The 20,453-nt window shown below is 41.4% G+C and overlaps 2 protein-coding genes across 10 annotated transcripts in view; one reads left to right on the top strand and one right to left on the bottom strand.

The window, feature by feature from the left end:
- Nucleotides 1-507: 507 nt before the first annotated feature.
- Nucleotides 508-13,569, bottom strand: LOC127003384 (SID1 transmembrane family member 1-like). 8 transcript variants are annotated; one of them, XM_050869938.1, is made up of 18 exons: nucleotides 13,421-13,569; nucleotides 11,839-12,203; nucleotides 11,597-11,730; nucleotides 10,936-11,076; nucleotides 10,579-10,735; nucleotides 10,146-10,308; nucleotides 9,821-9,983; nucleotides 9,032-9,149; nucleotides 8,562-8,724; nucleotides 7,465-7,588; nucleotides 7,064-7,211; nucleotides 6,281-6,490; nucleotides 5,382-5,499; nucleotides 5,026-5,265; nucleotides 4,577-4,821; nucleotides 4,312-4,425; nucleotides 3,808-3,921; nucleotides 508-2,752 (listed from the first exon to the last, which is right to left on the bottom strand). In XM_050869938.1, exons 2-18 carry the CDS (start codon nucleotides 12,187-12,189, stop codon nucleotides 2,690-2,692), a joined length of 2,766 nt encoding a protein of 921 aa, XP_050725895.1. In that variant the 5' UTR covers nucleotides 12,190-12,203; nucleotides 13,421-13,569; the 3' UTR covers nucleotides 508-2,689. The 8 variants fall into 8 exon arrangements, with proteins under 8 accessions (XP_050725895.1, XP_050725901.1, XP_050725900.1 ...); XM_050869944.1 differs by having other exon boundaries at nucleotides 6,281-6,475; XM_050869943.1 differs by having other exon boundaries at nucleotides 9,821-9,980.
- A 4,248-nt stretch (nucleotides 13,570-17,817) lies between these two features.
- LOC127003383 (uncharacterized) overlaps nucleotides 17,818-20,453 on the top strand; it is a 17,184-nt gene continuing 14,548 nt past the window's right edge. Inside the window, exon 1 of one of the 2 annotated variants that reach the window (XM_050869937.1) lies at nucleotides 17,818-17,969. The gene's annotated coding sequence lies outside the window, so the exon portion shown is untranslated. Of the gene's footprint in view, nucleotides 18,321-20,453 lie in introns of both variants that reach the window. The other variant, XM_050869936.1, reaches the window with a different exon arrangement.

The following is a 20,453-nucleotide window of genomic DNA, read 5'->3' as shown; positions in this document are numbered from 1 at the left end:
AAGGAAGAGTTGTATAGGTGTGATAAAGCTACTAGAGATGATATATGAGAATAATAGGCCTACTTGATACACACGAATACAACTTAAATAGGAAGAGTTGTATGGGTGTGATAAATATAACAAGATGCATGTCGGTAATAGGCCTACTTGATACACACGAATACAACTTAAATAGGAAGAGTTGTATGGGTGTGATAAAGCTACTAGAGATGATATATGGGAATAATAGGCCTACTTGATACACACGAATACAACTTAAATAGGAAGAGTTGTATGGATGTAATAAATATAACAAGATGCATGTCGGTAATAAGGAAGAGTTGTATGGGTGTAATAAAGCTGCTATAGGAATAGATTGGAATAATAGGCCTACTTGATACACACGAATACAACTTAATTAACAGGAAGAGTTGTATGAGTGTACCTCTCGTACCTCACATACTTACCTTTCCACCTGCCTTGGTGCAAGAGAAAGCTCCAGCAATCCATCAGTGAATAAAAATAATATTAGTACAATACATTTATTAAATTACCACAAAAATCTAAAAAATACAATTATGTAAAACCTAAGACCACCGCAACTGTTTCCCATAATCACAAAGGCAGAATATGTGGTGGCATGAGAGTAGAGCGGCCGGAGTGGATTACCATCAAATGACGTGTAACCATTAAGCTGATCATTAAAAACTGGGATGCCATGTTGGTCTGTTATTAAGGGTTCAATATGGTGCGAATTGAGCATCACGATATGGCAGACGTTGACACACATGTTGCAGACGTACACTTTATCAGGAGGCACTACATGGCACTTAATTTTCTTCTTACATCATTTTCATTTTTTTTTTCCTCATTTCTTGTTTGCAGCATCTTGTTCCACTGTTGTATTTCTTGTACTTCATTACTTCTAATCACAGCCTTACAATTACCAGGCTACAACACAAATTTAATCATGAGTCAGGGTAGGAAAGGAAAAAGGTTAATGTAAAAAGAAAAGGCTGTGGTAACAGTGGTGTGTGCAGGATGAGGAGGTGACAGAGAGGTGTTGGATGAGGTGATAAAGAGGGTGCAAGGTGGCTGGTTGGGTGAGGCGGGACAACATGTATATATGGGAAAGTGAGTGTATTGGGCATGGAGGAGGGCTTGATAGGTGTATGGGAATAAACAGTAGGGCTTACGGAAGGCTGGTAGTGGAGGGAGGGAGGAGTGGCTGGCCGGATGGCTGAATTTCAAGGGATACAAGACCATGTGGGTGACGGGGGCATGTAGAGGGAGGTGTTGCAGGTATTTGGGTGGGAAACAGGCTTGGGTAGGGGCCTGTTGAGAGGTTGGGATATTTGGGTGAGTCACAGGCAGGGGGAAGTGACAAGACATTGGGATATCACAGGGCGCAGCTTCTGATGAGCTTTGCCAGACAACTGTAGGGACTTGGCAGAGGAGGAACACACCTGCTCCAGTTGGGCAGGTATGCACTTTGGTAATAGCTCTGGAAAGGAAGGAAGGAGCAGCAGGCAACCGATTTAAAACAACCTAGATGCAAGGCCTAAAAAACTTAAACAAATAACTTAAAATACCTAAAATAGCCCCTCACAAGCAGCTCTAATTGAGAAATACAAAGGCTGAAAACAGATAATTTATTACCAGTAGTTTGGTGCAAATTCAGTATTTCAAGCCTTTGCTTTACTTGAATGACTTCCCTGGCATAGCCCAACAAAGAAATTATACATTTGTTAGAAAAACACTTGTAGCTTAGATATTAGACAGGACAGTCACCTTGATACAATGCCCTTACAAACTTACTTAAGTAATGTATGCAGTCTTTCAGGAAGGTAACACAATGTTTCCGAACCCAGTTTTACATCAATATAATTGAAGCTTCTTAAAAACAAGTTTAAATCATTATATGTAGGTCCACTGTACTTTGTAAGCTCACTGGAGAGACTAAGTACTTACAGTGGTCAGAAAGTCAGCCATCAAAGGGACACACTCATTACCCAGCATTCACCAGCTCTGAGTGCTGACCACTCAGCCATTGTTTAATGCAAGCTTCTGCTCATTCTGAAACACATGTGACTGGGAATCCAACTGAGATCAGTGAGGTGGGAGGCCATCACTTCAAGCATTCAGCCAATCAGGTTGCACCACAGTAAAGTTGGACTACGATCGCTTTCCGCTTCAGGCGGGTCACTCCAGCTGCCTCAACGTATGTAGTGTGCTTCACATCATATTAATTATTTTTTTCAATCATATTCCACATGGACAAACCCCTACGTTAAAATTAATATCAAATGGCTCAAAGGGCCACTTAATTATGCATTGCAATCTGATAAAGTCTGCCACTCTAGGGAAAGGGACTCTTTAAATTAGATAAAAAATTGAAGACCACTTCCTTCATCTTCACCTTAGAATTCTCCAAGGTAGAGATGTGGCATGGCAGAGGTCGTCTGGTATAGTTTTACTTTAGATTAAAAATAAAGTCACCTAATCTCGACCTGAATTTGGTATGGTTTAAAAATCTCTTTCTCTCTCTCTCTCTTCTTATATAAAAGTGATAGCAGTGTTCACTGCTTCCCCCCACCTTCTCTCTCTCTCTCTCTCTCTCTCTCTCTCTCTCTCTCTCTCTCTCTCTCTCTCTCTCCCCCTGCCCCCCTTTGCCTAATGAGCCCAGGCAGGGGAGGAGGCTGGCAGGGAGTTAGGCCACCTTGATGTCCTTGGCCGGGGTAGAGAAGAGGTCGTCATCCATGGTCAGGAGTGCCTGGGGGAAGAGACGAGAAAATTACTCCCCACAAAATATGTCAGGAAGAAATGGGAAAATTACACAAAAAATATATGTGCCCTGTTTTATGAAAAGTGGAATTATGGCTTTTTAACCAACATAAAAAAATGAAAAAAAATTATGTTATGAATTTTGCTTATTAAATCACACACAAAAGCCTATGATTCACATAGTATTTTTGTGGTAATATAAGTTTAAATTATGGAACATTCACTTTTGCAGACTCTTCAGGAATGAAACTTGTGCAAAATGAAAGCTCCCAGTATTCCTCCCTAAAATGTTTGTTATTTCTTGGAATCCAAACTCCTTATGCTTTTATTATTATGCACATTTAAGTATGATATTTTTTATTTGTAACCTGCATAGTTGGATTTTAATGTGTGGTCAATAAACCTCTGTATGAATAGCTGCTGGTAATGAAAAGTATTATGATAAACTCAGAGGGAAAATCTACAATTACACTTTAATAACTTCCCAAAGGATACTGTTGGTGTAAACAACTCCAACACTAACTATTAACCCTTAGATGGCGGCAGTATTTGAAGAGTAGCTGCCCCCTAAAATGAATAATCTATATTTTATGGTCATTGCCAACCTCAGGACCGGAGCATAAATATAGTAACGCCGCGTAAGAGGTGTTTTAACTATCATCTATGTAGAGATTCTATGGCAATCTGGAACTGTTGTTATATTTCTGCCATACAAAACTGACTGACTGAATTTTGGATGATCTATATATAGTTCCATCGCTGTCTAAGGGTTAAGAACTGTACATCAAATCATCAATATAGAAACTCTAACAGCAACATTACTCCTTTTGTCTCACTGGCAATGACCAATCAATCCCTTGGCTACACCCTCGGCAAAATGTGTAACAACCTCGGGAGACATATTTCAAATGAATAATTATGAAGCTGTCTCATACAAACTTGTTATCTATTTACGCAGGACAATTGAGAAAACGCTGAAGTATCTGTAAAGCAAATTAAATAATGTTGACAAAAATTTCAGCAGGAGTATCAGAGTTTACTTACGACAAAGAAGAAGAAAAGGGCAAATGAGGAGGTGATGTGCCAGATGTCGTGTTCATCATACACAGACAGGAAGTCACACGGAGAGTTCTTGGCTCTAGATTCTGCTGGGGAGCCCTGGGAGTGTGAGAAAGTGAGGTTAGATCAAGTAATGCAGGCTTGTGCAACAGTGCTTAGCTGAGACCAAAACTCTAGATATTTAGTTTGCAGCAAAAAACTTATATAACTTACTTCATATTACTACAACTTCTACATTCTTTCCCATCTATTCCCCCTAATATATAACTTGCAACTAAAACTTTCATCACCACTTTCTTCCTCATACTTAGCTTATAAAGATTCCAATGAATTTTTTAACTATATTTCTGTGTCTGAAGGTTAGTCTGCATCAACATGTATGGTCATTCTATAATTTCATTTTTACACAGAAAAGAAAAGAGACTAACGGCAAAACAACACAAAAAAGGGGGATGGTGAGAAGCAGGCCTGTGATATGCTGCTCAGTACCTCTGAGTCAGTTCGTTTCTGGAAGAAGAATGCGAGTGCGATGACCCACAGCACACTGGACAGAGTCAAACACGTCCACCCCAGAAGTGTTCCCTTCTCCTTGAATCCCAACCTCTGGGGGAGAAAGATTGCTTGTAGTAAGTTACTGAATCACTTGACAAGGCAAGCCATTTCGGTAGACACACCAGTTTTAACCTGCAACTATAGAGCATTGTGAAAATAAACCAAGAGTTACACTATGCCCCAACAGGATGCAACACACTACCTTTGCCACCACATAATTGGCAAAGTAGACGCCCATGTTGACAAGGCAGACGATCAGGATGAAGTAATAAAAATTGGGGTCATCCAGGATGCCATACAACATAAGGCCAATATTAATGCCAACTCCAACCATGGGCCGCACCACCTGCATTGGCCGAGAGGTTGTGTCCTGCTCCTCAAGAACATTTTTCAGCTTCCTCATGACTTCTCTCCACCCACTCCATGCCTGCCACAGCTTGGGGAGTGCTATGGGAAAAAAAATCCATTCATTTGCTGCAAAAGACTTCCTACTTAAGCTCATGCCTATGCTGTCTGGCTCCCTAATGCAAACGAAATTTGAACAATGTCTTGACTTCTTTTTGCTTCCTTTTTTATGGAGCTGTTTAACTAGAGCATAATAAACTGCACAGATCAGAGCACATATCAGTATACTTGAAAATGATAACTCACAGAAGGACCAAATGCCATAAACAGACATGAACATGGCATTGGAGATCAGGATAATAGCATAGATGGTAGAGAAAATTCCCCAGAACCATTCATAGCTGAACCACAAGCGCGCCTCGGCCATGATCAGCGCGAGCCCCACGGCAATGACGGTTGGGTACACGTGGTGAGTGACGTCCCCGTGGCGCAAGCCCCAGATGGTCACCACTGACACCACCATCATCACATACATGAACATCAGATCTGAAACAAGACCATCATCATCATCTCTGTCTCTCTCCCTCTTGAACAACAACAAGAATAGTTAATTTCCTGTATATCAAAACTAAGAAAATACACACACACACACACACACGTACCGAACTTTATGGTGACGCTGTTCGGGCAGGTGTGGTACAGGGCTGACATCACTCCCTGCATGATGAGGCCATAGCCTAAGGAGGTGAAAAGCCCATAGTTGCGACACACGCCCACACTCTGAGGGGAGGAAGCAGCTCTGTAGAGGCCATGTTTGCCAAGTAGTATGCACCACTTTAGTCAGTACTCATGCCAGAAACAACCTACGTATTCTATATATTTGCAACAGATGATTTCATACTCTCTCTAAGCCATGATATATTCAACTAAGGAAATAAATTCAACCCCTGATAGTATTATCCATAGGTTGCTAAAAAAAAAATAATAATAATAAATAAATAAATAAATAAATAAATAAATAAATAAATTAGAGCATATACAGCATTTAACATTTCAATTCACTCACAGCAACAAGGAATATAAATCAGAAAGCTTATTCTGACTCCACTAGCTCTCTTATGATAAAAATGCAACTGTTCTCATGCAGTGAACCATAAAGATACGAAGATAGTGAAGTCAATACACACTATACACACTGCTCTTTCCACCACAGAAAACATTTTGGTCCTTATCTTGGCTTTGCGAGTCCACCAACAAATAATAAAACTCTGAACTCCTCTGGCACCCTGATAATAAAAATAAACTGTTCTATTTAAATAAACAGCAAGAATTTTCAACTGAATACACACTCTTGTCTTCACCTCAACATATATCTTAATTTCACAAGTCCTCTAACAAATAATAAAAGTCTTAACTCCTCTGGTGCCCTTATAATAATCAACTTTTCTCTTTAGCCAAACAATAAGAATATTAAACTAAGACACTCATGTCTCCACTAGAAGCAAACCTTTATCACATTACTGAGATCCCTGAAAGGGCATCAAGGGAAAAGAGGAATTACATTTTCTGGGGTCATTCCTTGCAGAATGCTATAAGTAGCGTTCCTGTGCTTCCTGACGATAAACACAAAAGCGATGCCGAGCTGGATGTAGCTGAGGTTGCTGAACACTCTGGTGAAGTCCGGCAACATGGCGAAGGTGGTGAGGCAGCGCGAGTTCCAGAAGCACAGATCCTCCTGGCCATGATGCAGCACCATCTGGGAAAGCACCACCTGTCACCATCATCATTATTGTCACTACAGTCAGTGCAAGTCAGCTATACCTTGTTCTGGTGAGTGCTCAAAATATGGTCTCCTTATGATTATTTTTTCATTTATCTCACTTTTCTATCAGGACAGTGAGGTGGGCAGCTGCAGTATTATTATTTTTCAAGAATTTTATAAATCAACATCAGTGTGTTGATAAATAAGAAGTATAGCTGATTCCATTTTTACCCAGTGGCCAAAAATGTTTGAAGAGCCTGTTATGACAGCCTAAAGGAACACATTTCAGTACCCATGCACACACTTTTGACAAGACCTTCATAAGAATTTTGGGAATTTGCAGAGGTAGTTTTATGACCTTTCTGGTAGTTTGATCATTCTTTGTACCATGAACCTAAAAAACACTCATTAGAATGTGATTGATCTTCTTTTTGGCCTTGGGAAATCGATGTGAGATGGAGAATACCCACCTAAGGACCAATAACAGGGTGGTGACAACTGTACTAGTCAAATGAACTGTCCATTGTTACTATCGTCACTGCAGATTAAGAGTCTGTGTCAGGCATACGCTAAAACACTCACGCCCAGGTAGGATCGCAGGAGCTCAGACATGGGCAGGGCAGCAAACACACCCATGATGACCAAGCTGTTCTGGAAGCCAACCTCTGACACCTGTGCTTCAGCCGTCTTTGACTCATGTACCGCCACACTCTTCCACCACCACACAAACCTACACCACGCAGAGAGGAAGAAAGGGGAGGGAAGGAGGAACGGAAGGAAGAAAGAAAGAAAGATATGAGGAAGGGAAGAATGAAGATAGGGGGAAAGATAAAAAGTAGGGAACGAGGGACAAGAAAAGATTAAATACATTACTACATTATCAATTTCTAAACTCAATTGCTCTCTCTATAAAACATTAAATTCTTGCATGGGATATAAAAACAGACACTCACTACCCTAAAAAAGGCAGACAATTGACTCACAGAGGGTTAAAGGTGTTATCTAATATCAGCGCCTCTCCCTGGGGTGAGTAGGTGGTTGGCGGTAAGACTTGTGGTGCAGGCTGAGTCACAATGATGGCCCGGCCACCACCGTGCGCACCAGCACCTGGAAGGAGTGACAGAGTGTGCTGACCATTTTGTAGGCACAGTTCTTATTAGTGGAAAAAGTGACAACTCTGAAATATCAGCCTCCAATGTATTAACCAACTCCAATATTGTCAAAATAAAATGTATCAGTATTTTAATAAGTTGATATTTGTTCCTTGGGGTGAATGCCAACTGGGATACTCCAAAATACACCTTTGCAAATATGCCCTAACTACAAGTGCAGACAGAACAGGCCTGAAAGAAGTGATAGTTTCCAGTGTAGATGTGCTACATTTCATAAATGGAAGGTTTTACCTAGAATCAGAAATCTACTGCAAGAGAACAGTATGCTGAGTACTTATCAAGTTTGTTTGCTGGGATCTTAACATCTTTGTAGTGAAAAACATATTTTTTCATTAGTACTTTGCTTGGGAAAGTTATTGCTATCATACTTTAAAGAATTCTTTATCATTTACTTCATTGAAATTTTAAAATTAGCATTAATATTTAAGATTACTGTACAATATATAAACATAGTCTCTCTGATTGACTCCACTATAAATCACTATTATAAAATGAAAAGGGTAGGCGGTGGCTGAGTGGTTAGCGTGCTGGGCTCACATTCACCACGCCATGGACAACATCAGTTCGAATCCCCAAGCTACCACCTGGGATTTTTCAGTCACTGCCGAGTGGCCTAAGACTACCCACGTTGTCCAGAAGACCACCCATCAACCCAGACTCAAGAAGAAACTGTCCAGTGAATCAAGAATGAGTTCCGGGGGGCAGCATGAGGCAAGCATAACTGGCGCCACTATAAAAATTGCCTGCACATGACGGGCTTGGGCCGACCATCTGGCTTCTGAAGAAAGCCTACCGGAGCTAAAAGCAGGGATGTAAAAAAATATATATATATAAATAATAAATAACAAAAAATAAATAAATAAATAAATAAAAAATAAAGTCACGAGTACCGCAGTAGGCAGCCCCACCTAGTCCTCGGTCTGAAGCTTCCAGTGCCAGCAGACCTTGCCTCTCAGCACCCCTTGCACCCTCTCCAAGGATCCCAGGCCCCAAGTGTTCTCCCTCATGGTCCAGGTTGTTCTGGGGCAAGTTGTTCCCAAGTCCTGGAGGTATGTTGCATGTTTGGGTGCTCTGTAAACCAATAAAACTGCTTATCCCCATGCTAAATGCACCAACATTAACTAACATGTAATGCCAATGAAGAAGGAAAGTTATATAAGATGTGAGAGTAGCATAAAAGAAGCTTAAAATCCAATTTCCAATAGTTATGGGGAGTCTTTAAGTCCAAAGTAGAGTCCAAAAGTGTTGTGCAACAGCGTTTTGACAAATTTGAAATAGGTACAAGAAATAGGCAAAGAGATCAACTACTACCTGCAGCAAAGAGATGACATGCTTTTAGCTATGATCCTTCTTAGAGAATGAGTGAGTTAATCCTTACCTCCCTGCCCCCCATGGCAACACCTCCCCCGACCTCCACTCGGTAAATTAAGTTCTCACGGGAACCCTCCAGCAGAGGCCTCCCGTCCACAGTCTGAGGACCATGCGGAGATAACGTCCTGCCACAAAGAGAATACAGCCACAGGTAAGGCTCATTTGCTAATTTATGCACATTATAATTATTGCAATTTATGTCAGGAAATAATGCTCTGCAATAGGATGTAAGTACAAGAAAACATGTCCTAATATGACTCATACTATCCCATCTTCTATTAATTGCTCTTATTGTCACCAGATTAACCAAACATATTTTTAATGCCAATGTTAAGTCATCATCTTTGTCACAGGACTATTGATTCATGTTGCACAATGATGATAACAATTGGAACCCCAATGTGACACAGCTGTAGCCTGGCTGGGGGACAGAGGTGAATACTCACACACACAGAACACTGTACTTACAAGAACAAACTCTTCTGACATGGACATCTTTTCTACGGTTCTCAGAGGGAACAAGACATCGGAGGTCAATATGTACACAGACAGAGGTAAAAGGTTTAATATCCACCTCCAACATTCTATTCCTGCATATCAGCAACAGTGGAGTGATTGGCCTTTTTTTTTTTTTTTTTTTTTTTTTAGCTTCTCCCTTTACTGCAAAAACAACTGAGGCTACACTCACAGCCATTCACGATGCACATTAAATAAAAAGTATTCAAAATGATTATAAAGGAAAAGACTAAAGGAACAAGTACCACTAATACAACAAAAAACATAATAAGACACGCACCTCTTGATTAGGAAACAAATGACTACTGTGGCTGCTATGGTTACCACAGCAAGGACAATGCCAGTCATGAAGAAAATGTACCAAGTTGTTCCTATTGTGGCGTGATTGAAAACCTCCAGCACCACAGTCTTTTTCCTGTTACTCGTCTTGTTATGACTTGCTGCTGAAACATGCGAAGTGTAGATTAGCACTCACTAATTGAATGATAGTTTCATCTTGCTTCAGTGGAGGCAGACTAAGGACTTGATTTAATCAGTTCCTAATGGCTAGTAAGTGTAGGAAGAGCCCTACTGTAGCCCAGCTGGAGACTAGTAATGCAGCTAACCTGAAGGGTTGAGGATGCAGGCTTCATCATCTGGGAGGGAGATGACAATGGCATGAATCCCGTCGGGAAAGTCGGACTTTCTTGCCACCATCCCAGCCCGCTTCGTGAAGGTCTGGTAACGGCCTCGGTCAGTAAGCCCGGACACCTCTGAATGCACAGGACACTGGCCAAGGATGGAAAGAAGGGACCCATCAGCCCCTAGCACTCCCACTACACCCTGCTCCAGCAACTATGTATAAAACAAAGGCAAAAGCTTTGTTCCCTTACCTTTAACCTGCTTACTATGACTGAATGAAGTCCTTGTTTTCCTTTTTTACCTTGAGGTGCTATTATCTACATTGAAAAATGTGCTCAATGTATACATTAGCAGCTCTGTAACTTGGTTATAAGTCAGTGTCTACCTGTCTACAAGCCACAGCATAAGTCTGCCCACCTTGGCATTCTGAAGGACCAGGAGTGCACAAATGTGTGAGTCTGAATCTTTGTTACTCTCAGCGGTGACAAGGACAGACTCCTCCGAGGCAGCCCACAGGTAACGCTTGTACCACGGAGACACGGGGCTCACCGTGAAGGAGACGTTGACGTTTTTCCTGAAGGGTTGGAAACAGTGACAAACTGATAGATAGACAGACAGACAGCTAGAAAGATAGATAGTTTAATGACTCAAGGACGCAGAGTACATGTTAAATTAAATACCCACAGAAAACTAACGGTTCAGATCAAGGGCTTAACATGATATAAATTATGTCCACTCACTGCTCCTTTAAAGAAATTATAAGATGCTACTCACTGTAAGATGAAGGACACATTATGCAAGGCAATCTGCAACCCCTTATTATCTGCGCCTCTTGTAGACAATGAAAAGTCCACCGTTTCATTTTTATCACCTTCAGGAGGACACAGGAGGGTCTCCAGGGAGGTAAACTTCTGGCTGGAAACAGAAACATTATATATGAAGCCACATAAAGAACAATACCACTTCCTATTTGTAATGCAAAAACAAACCTGTAAACTGAAATAAACAGGCATACTTATTACTTAACTGATTATATTTTTTTTCATGGTGCACTTTATAATCTCAAGATTCATGATTAAAATCCTGTAGCTAATCAATCTCTTGTGGGAATCCTGGATCACTAAAATAAGATATAACATTTTTTGCTTTTCCTGATGCCAAGACATTATTATTATTTTCATTATCATTATTATTATTATTTTCATTATCATTATTATTATTGTGGGCATCCAATCAATTTACCAGCAACTCCTTCAAACCAGACAAAATTATGCAAGGGAGCTGAATTCCTGTGATAGCCAAACTACTTTACTGGGCACACAGATGACACTGAAGAGCATCCCAACTCTTCAGGGAATTGCATGATGTGAACCACCACACAGCAGCTCTTGTAACACCACTTGAGTATAAGACTACAAGATAATTCATAACCTACTCTTCGCCCATGACGGGAAAGATGATCGGCAGTGTCCAGGAACTAATGTAAAAGTCTTGCTGGACAGAGACATACACAGGGGACTTCATGGGGTGCTGGTAGTGCTCATGAACCTCCAGTCTCAGAGGGCTCATCTGAAACAGTGTGTAGTCACTTGACTTAATCAGGGTTGGGAGATTCTTCACCATATCTACATACACAATAAATCAGTTTGTCAATATGGTTTTATCACATTTCCATACCTGAGATGGGTCATAATAACAACTGAATCTGCATGGTTGAGAGCCACTGACATTGAGCATATAGAATTTAGCTTGGGTCAGCGTGGCGCAAGATACTGGCTCAGTGGTGTTACATATTTCAGAGCCATTGTGAGTTTTTTTCTTTCCCCTGGTTAAAGGATGTGTCTCAGGTGTGTCCTGGGAGGGGGAGGCACTCATTATAGGGTTGAGTTTGCCTGTGGGTCTTGACATGGGGTTAGCAGAGGTCTCTAAGGGATGCAGCAAAGACTGAGGCACCATATCCATCTGTGTTGCCACCCCAGGACTCACGGCCGGCACCACCATGAGGCACACTATGGTATAAAGTCTCATGGTGACGATCCTGCCTGGAAGTAAAGATACGGGTCAAGCGATGCTCTGACAAATTGGAAATGCTCATATCAGATAAAATAAAACTAGGTACTCATGAAAATTTGCCCTGAATACAAAACCTCGGTGATACTTATTCTTAACTATGCCCAGCTCACTCTGGCAATACCCTAAATTACACCCAACTCAGTATGATGGTATTTATACAGAATTACACCCAACTCTAGAGGTCATCATCCAACATTACACCCGAGTCACTCAAGCACTCGCTCATTAATATAATTCAACATTCTCATCCTCTCTGAATACTTCAATACTAAGACTCCCTGACAGTTAGTAGGGGCAAGCTAACTGTGCACTTTCAACCAAATAAATGGACTACAACTGACTCACTCCACATCCCTGTCAAAATACACCACTATCACAAAACACATTCTGGTCAGATACAATACTAACACAATACACATCCCAGTCACCTAGTCAAATACACATTGCAATCAAAAGTACAATCATGATACTACACATCCAAGTTAAATGGTCAAATCCACATTCCAGTCAATTAGTCAAATGGTCAAATACAAATTCCAATAAAAAATGCTCTATCACAATCCCCATTCCAATCAACTAGTCAAATGGTCAAATCCACATTCCAGTCAACTAGTCAAATGGTCAAACCCACATTCCTGTCAAATAGTCAAATGGTCAAATCCACATTTCAGTCAGCTAATCAAATGGTCAAATCCACATTCCTGTCAAATAGTCAAATGGTCAAATCCATGGCCATTTGTCAAAAATTACACTATCACAATACACATTCCAGTCAGCTTAGTCAAATGGGCAAATCCACATTCTCAGTCAAATGGTCAAACCCACATTCCAGTAAAAAAAATATACTCATCGCAATCCACATTCCAGTCAGCTAGGCAAATGGTCAAATCCACATTCCCAGACAAATAGTCAAACCCACATTCCAGTCCAAAAATACACTATCACAATCCACATCCGTCAACTAAACAGGACCGTATTTGCCTGTCTATCTGTCTCTCCTTCCAAGAACCACTATCAACCCTTCCACACCTCGGGCACCACTATCACTAACCTAAGATATCATACAGCAGCCTCCACACACCTCAAGACCCCTTCCTTATCTTGATACTGCCGCCTTGCCTCCCTGAAGATGTTTGACAGGCACCCCAATCACAGAGAGCACTGAGGTCACACGCCACTGACTCACATAAGGATGACTGCGTGTAGGAGCTGACAGGGGCAATAACAGGACTGATACATGTACCGTTCACGTATTGGACACTGGACAGGACGCCGGGAAGAAGGGGGCTTGTTGAAGGGGTAAGGGGGGGCAGGGGCGAGTTCAAAGGAAGTTGTGGTTTAAAGTTGTTATTTTAAGTGATGATTAACCTCAATTAAGGCTTCAAGTGTGACCAGAACTCTCTCGTGATGCAACAGAGTTTATATTGATGGTGAGGGGGCATGGGGCTGTAGGTCGATCGCACTCCTCCATTATCATAAACTATTTCCAAAGGCCGAAAAGGAGATTAATTGGGTTGTGATGAGTCTTCTGTTACGTTCACGGTACAGAGGAAGGGTCAAACTACCAGCAGGGCCATAAAACTACCCATGGAAATGCCCACGACTCCTAAGAAAGGCTTGTTAGACATGTGTCCTTGGGAGCCGAAATGAGTCTGAGGGTTCCCGCACGGATTGTCATGGCTTTTTTCACAATTGTTTTTATCTCTAAATTCTTTCCCATAGTATCCTGGGAGATTTTAAGGCTAGTAGAAGACATATGCAACAACAAAAGAGCAGTTGGTTAAGTAGGAAACGAGATATTGGTATGTTAATAAAAGCAACGATCTTTACGGCTGACTGTTATCAAAAGTTATGTCGCGGTGGTCTGGTGTAAAACGGAGAAATTTTTCCCTTATTCAAAACTGCACGGGGGTTACTCCAGTGCCTGAAGAGTAAATGTTAAGTGCAGTACTAGGCGGAAGAAGAGTGAGGATGAAACTGCTTGTGGAAATCGAAAAATAGAGGAAAAACTTCAACCGAGCGAGACTGACAGGTGGGCAGGTGGGTATTCTGAGACGAATCCACCTCTCATGTCACTTATTTCCAAAGGTCAAAAAGGAGATTAATCGGGTTTTCATGAGTGTTTTTCCACGTTCACGGTACAGAAGAAGGGTGAAACTACTACCACGGCCATAAAAGTACCTCTGGAAACGAAGAAAACTCCTACGAAAGTCCTGTCAAATGTGTGTGGCGAAGCGTTTGGTCCCAGGGGTTGGTGTTCTCATTCCACCTCTTACATCAACTATTTCCAAAGGTCAAAAAGGAGATTAATCGGATTTCCATGAGTGTTTTTCCACGTTCACTGTATAGATGAAGGGTTAAACTACTACCACGGCCATAAAAGTACCTCTGGAAAGGCCGAAAACTCCTGCGAAAGTCCTGTCAAGCTACCAGGGTCATAAAAGTACCTCTGGAAACATCGAAAACTCCTGCGAAAGTCCTGTCAAGCTACGGGTCATAAAAGTACCTCTGGAAAGGTCGAAAACTCCTGCGAAAGTCCTGTCAAACTACCAGGGTCATAAAAGTACCTCTGGAAACATCGAAAACTCCTACGAAAGTCCTGTCAAATGTGTAATGTCGAAAAGGAGATCACTCAGGTTTTCAGGTGTGTAGAAGAATGGTCAAACTACTACCAGGGTCATAAAAGTACCTCTGGAAACATCGAAAACTCCTACGAAAGTCCTGTCAAATGTGTAAGGTCGAAAAGGAGATCACTCAGGTTTTCAGGTGTGTAGAAGAATGGTCAAACTACTACCAGGGTCATAAAAGTACCTCTGGAAACATCGAAAACTCCTACGAAAGTCCTGTCAAATGTGTAAGGTCGAAAAGGAGATCACTCAGGTTTTCAGGTGTATAGAAGAATGGTCAAACTACTACCAGGGTCATAAAAGTACCTCTGGAAATACCGAAAACTCCTACGAAAGTCCTGTCAAATGTGAATGCATAAAGCTAGCCGAAGGAATGGGAATGAAGTAGCCTGCGGGGATGGTGCCTGAAGGAGGCTGAGGGATGGACTAGGCGCCACAGCACACGTGTATGCTCACCAGAGGAGGCCAACAGATGTCAAAGGGCCGCCTCAGCCTCTCGAGAGCTCAATAAATTACTCCATAAACAAGAAATGCTGAATATTTGAAGCCGCCGCCGCCGCCACTCCCGCCTCGGCCGTACAACTAGAAGGCTTGACTCGGCACGAAGATGATGATGATGACTGAGAAAGAACATGATGGCTTTAAAATAGTACCAATAAGGAGATGGTGATTATGAATGAGAACGAAAAATGATGGTGACGATGAAGGTGCCGATGAGGACTGAAGATGATGATTGTGATGATGATGATGGCTGAGTAAGAACATAATGACTGCATGATGATACTAATAAAAAAATGAATGATAATGACTGTAGAAGGAGAATGATGATGAAGATGACGATGAAGACTGAAGATGATGATTGTGATGATGATGATGGCTGAGTAAGAACATAATGACTGCATGATGATACTAATAAAAAAATGAATGATGATGACTGAAGAAGGAGAATGATGATGAAGATGACGATGAAGACTGAAGATGATGATTGTGATGATGATGATGGCTGAGTAAGAACATAATGACTGCATGATGATACTAATAAAAAAATGAATGATGATGACTGAAGAAGTAGAATGATGATGAAGACTGAAGATGATGATTGTGATGATGATGATGGCTGAGTAAGAACATAATGACTGCATGATAATACTAATAAAAAAATGAATGATGACTGAAGAAGTAGAATGATGATGAAGACTGAAGATGATGATTGTGATGATGATGATGGCTGAGTAAGAACATAATGACTGCATGATAATACTAATAAAAAAATGAATGATGACTGAAGAAGGAGAATGATGATGAAGACTGAAGATGATGAAAAATGATGACTGAAGAAGGAGAATGATGATGAAGATGACGATGAAGACTGAAGATGATGATTGTGATGATGATGATGTTGGCTGAGTAAGAAAATAATGACTGCATGATGATACTAATAAAAAAAATGAATGATGACTGAAGAAGGAGAATGATGATGAAGATGACGATGAAGACTGAAGATGATGATTGTGATGATGATGATGTTGGCTGGGTAAGAAAATAATGACTTCATGATAATACTAAATAAAAAATGAATGATGATGACTGATTAAGGAGAATGATGATGATGATGACGATGACGATACCTGAGAAAGAGAACGATGACTGCATAGAAAAAACACTAATAATGAGATGATGATAATGACTGAAGGAGAAAAACGATGATGAGGGATGAATGATGATGATGACGATGAAGACTAAAGATGATGATGATACCTGAGAAAGCAAATGATGACTACATACTAACACTAATACATTATGAGATGATGATAATGACTGAAGAAGATGAATGATGATGGCAAGGGATGATGATGATGATGATGATGACGATGAAGACGAAGATGATGATTATGGTGACTGAAACAGAAGAAAATGATGACAAAAACTACTAATAATGAGGTGATGATAATGAATGAAGAAGAAGAAAGATGATGACGAGGACTATTGATGATGATGATGATGAAGATAAAATAATAATAAAAAAGGATGATGGTGAGGTTCAAGGCAGATACGGTCACATACAATTATTCAAGAAGACATGAACTAAAACTCCTTCACCATCACCGTCATCATCATCATTAATTCAGTGCAGGACAAAGGAATTTCCCGACCTTTTTTTTTTCGTTTCTCTCTCTGTCAGACGCATACGTTAGTGCACTCGAGCCATCCTTCTCTGGTGATCTGTCTGGTGTATATATAATCAGGGAGCAAGTAAAGGTGTGTGTGTGTGTGTGTGTGTGTGTGTGTGTGTGTGTGTGTGTGTGTTGTATAGACCATCCGGCTTCTTGAAGACTCCCTATGTTCTTATGTTCTTATATTCTTATGACTAGAAGCTGGGATGAAGGCGATGATGGGGTGTGTGTGTTGGGGGGACAAGTTCAAGGAAAGTTGTGGTATAAGATATTCCAAGCGATGAATAACCTCAATTAAGACTTCAAGTGTAATCGTAACTCCCTCTTGATGCAGCAGAGCGGGTTTGTATCGGTGAGGTTGCACATATTCGGCTGATGAGGAGTACCTGGTGGTGGAAGGGCGTGGCTGGTTATGACAAGAGTAGAGGTGACAGGGCGAAAGGTGGAGGGTGTTAGCGTTCACCTTTTGATCTTTTCCTGTATCCTTCTCTATATATACAGCGTCGCGCCCGCCCAACCCCACCACGACCACCACCTAACCTACATGACTACAATCACGGATACAAGTGCAGCAGGAATAAATGGAACTGTGGGCGGTCGGATAAGGTATGCATGTATGAATGAATGCTGTTTAGAATGAATAAATGACCTCTTTCCCACCAAGGACATAACCACGCTGACATATGCAGGGTTTTGATGTGAGAGAGAGAGAGAGAGAGAGAGAGAGAGAGAGAGAGAGAGAGAGAGAGAGAGAATCACCTTTGCTGCCTTACCTTGCAATACTCACTCTCACCTCAGTCGTGTGTGAGGCGCCAAAAGGTGGAGACACGGGTGGCCTCGCTTCCTTTGCTCCCTCCCTCCACTCCGCTCCACTCACATCCTTCCACTCTCTCCCACGCCCTCCCTCACTTGAGTTTTCACACGCGGCGAACAGGTAAACACACACAAACACACACCTTTCCCTTGCACTTCCCTCGCCCACCTTGACGCCAACCCACGTGCGCTCAACAATAATAAAAACACAGTGATTCTCCTTTTTTTAAACTCGAAGTCAAGATCGCATACGTATAATACTTCGAGTGGAGAGATTAGTGAATACGTGCGTGTGCCTGCAATGAGTGACCATGAGGATATAGCGAATGAGACAAAAGAAAATGACATTGGTAATAGGAGAGTCGTGAAGCTGAGAAATCGTTGCCTGCCGCGAAGTGTGATCAAGAAAACCATGAAATTCTATTGTTAAAGGCGACGATATATAATTTTTTTTCGTTTACATTCCTTGGAGGTGAGTGTTATGGGTGTTGTTGTTATTGTCGTTGTTGTTGTTAGTATTAGTAGTGTAAGTAGTTTGGTCTTGAAGGTTTAGATTATTTTTATTGAGTGTTGTAATGAGTGTGTGTGTGTGTGTGTGTGTGTGTGTGTGTGTGTGTGTGTTGCGTAATGCCTGTCTCGTCCACCTTGTAACAATACATGTTCAGTGGGCATCAACAGTAAGTTTACAGGGGTAACTTCTGATTCTACTACTACTACTACTACTACTGCAACTACTACTACTACTACTACTACTACTAGAGGAAATAATAAATATAAAATAATGTTCAAGTCAAGGGGTCAAAAAGGGGGTTCCCGAAACAGGTCTGTGACGCAGCTCTGACGTCTCTCTCTCTCTCTCTCTCTCTCTCTCTCTCTCTCTCTCTCAACCTACCGCCCTTTTGTCCCCTCCGACGACCGTGTTGCTCACCTACACAATCGTCTGGGTAAGGGGGAGGAGGGAGAGGGGAAGGAGAGGGGAAGGAGAGGGGAGGGAGGAGGGGAGAGAGAGAGAGGGGAGGGGAAGAGAGCTTGGCATTTTACTCTTAATTTTTTCCTCCGTGATTCGTAATACAATGAGAGAGAGAGAGAGAGAGAGAGAGAGAGAGAGAGAGAGAGAGAGAGAGAGAGAGAGAGAGAGAGAGAGAAGTTTGTCCAGTGAGTCGGCAGAATGCGTGTGTGTGCGCGTGTGTGTGTGTGTGTATGTGTGTGTGTGTGTGTGTGTGTGTGTGTGTGTGTCACAATACCTTTATCATTTAATTTCCCAACACGCATTAAAAAAATCCAGCAAGGGGGAACTGATTTTTTTTTTTCCTTTCTGAATTAATTTTAATATATGTTTTGCTTTACACGGTTGACTAACTAAATGAAGATATATAGCACAGGCTGTCCCGGACCCATATTCTTAGCCCAGTAGCAGCGGGGATCATGTTTCTTAATGGTCCCTCTAACGAGAAAAATGAGAAAAAATCATCCCTCACACAAACCATTTCATCATAAATATCAAAGCATTTGTGATCAGTTTATGTATCATCTATTTTTTGGGGTATATATTATGGCACAAATTTGGCCCGTCGCTGCTACCGGGTTAAACAGTTCGGGGCTCACACACTCACATTTGATCATTCTTTCGTAGAGGTTGTTATTGGTGTATCTAGTACTTGTCCCTACCATTGTATCTTTTTAGTTTCCTGGTGCTACTTCCACATATATCTTTAGTCGTATAATCACACTCTGTACTGCCTGGGGGTTGGGATGGCATGTTCCTCCCTTCTCCTTTGTTGTTTACTTGCAACAATAAATTATCAATCAATCAATGTATCCAAATGCAAAACGAATCAGACCAATGACAACCACAATTTCGTCTCTTTCCCAAGCTCTTGCAGACGAAAAAAAAAGAAAAAAAGAAAATCACGTCGCCTTGCCATTTTCCTTCACCACTGATGAAAAAAAGAAAAAAAAGACGGAAATACTTATAGCTTATTACAAGGACATCGCACAAAAATTTATAGGCCTACTTCTGAGCCTATTGATAGTTTGACATGACTTCTGCACCATGAATGCGAAACACCCTCTTGGGAACCCGACTAATCTCCTTTGAGTCCATTTGTTGAGGGAGTTGCAAGCCTCTAAGAACGCGGGTCCTGAATTTATGATATACGCCGGATTACTGAAACGTCTTAGTGCTATTTATTAACAGTTTTATGGCTCGTCTGGCTCTTTAATTCCTTTTCTGGGACGCAGTGACCTAGGAGTGTTGGGAGATTGAGGCCATTTGTTGAGGGAGCTGAAAGACTCGACTGAACGTCTTCTAGTACTTTTTTATTAACAGTTTTAAATTCCTTTTCTGGGACGCAGTGACCTAGGAGTGTTGGGAGATTGAGGCCATTTGTTGAGGGAGCTGAAACTGAGCTTATGATATATGGCGGATTACTGAAACGTCTTAGTACTCTTTATTAACAGTTTTATGGCTCGTCTGGCTCTTTAATTCCTTTTCTGGGACGCAGTGACCTAGGAGTGTTGGGAGATTGAGGCCATTTGTTGAGGGAGCTGAAAGACTCGAAAAACACGGGTCCTGAGCTTATGATATATGGCGGATTACTGAAAC

This window comes from Eriocheir sinensis, chromosome 25 (assembly GCF_024679095.1).
Source record: "Eriocheir sinensis breed Jianghai 21 chromosome 25, ASM2467909v1, whole genome shotgun sequence".
Lineage (NCBI taxonomy): Eukaryota > Metazoa > Arthropoda > Malacostraca > Decapoda > Varunidae > Eriocheir > Eriocheir sinensis.
Note: the sequence above shows the minus strand (reverse complement) of the source record. Positions and strands in the feature narration are given on the sequence as shown.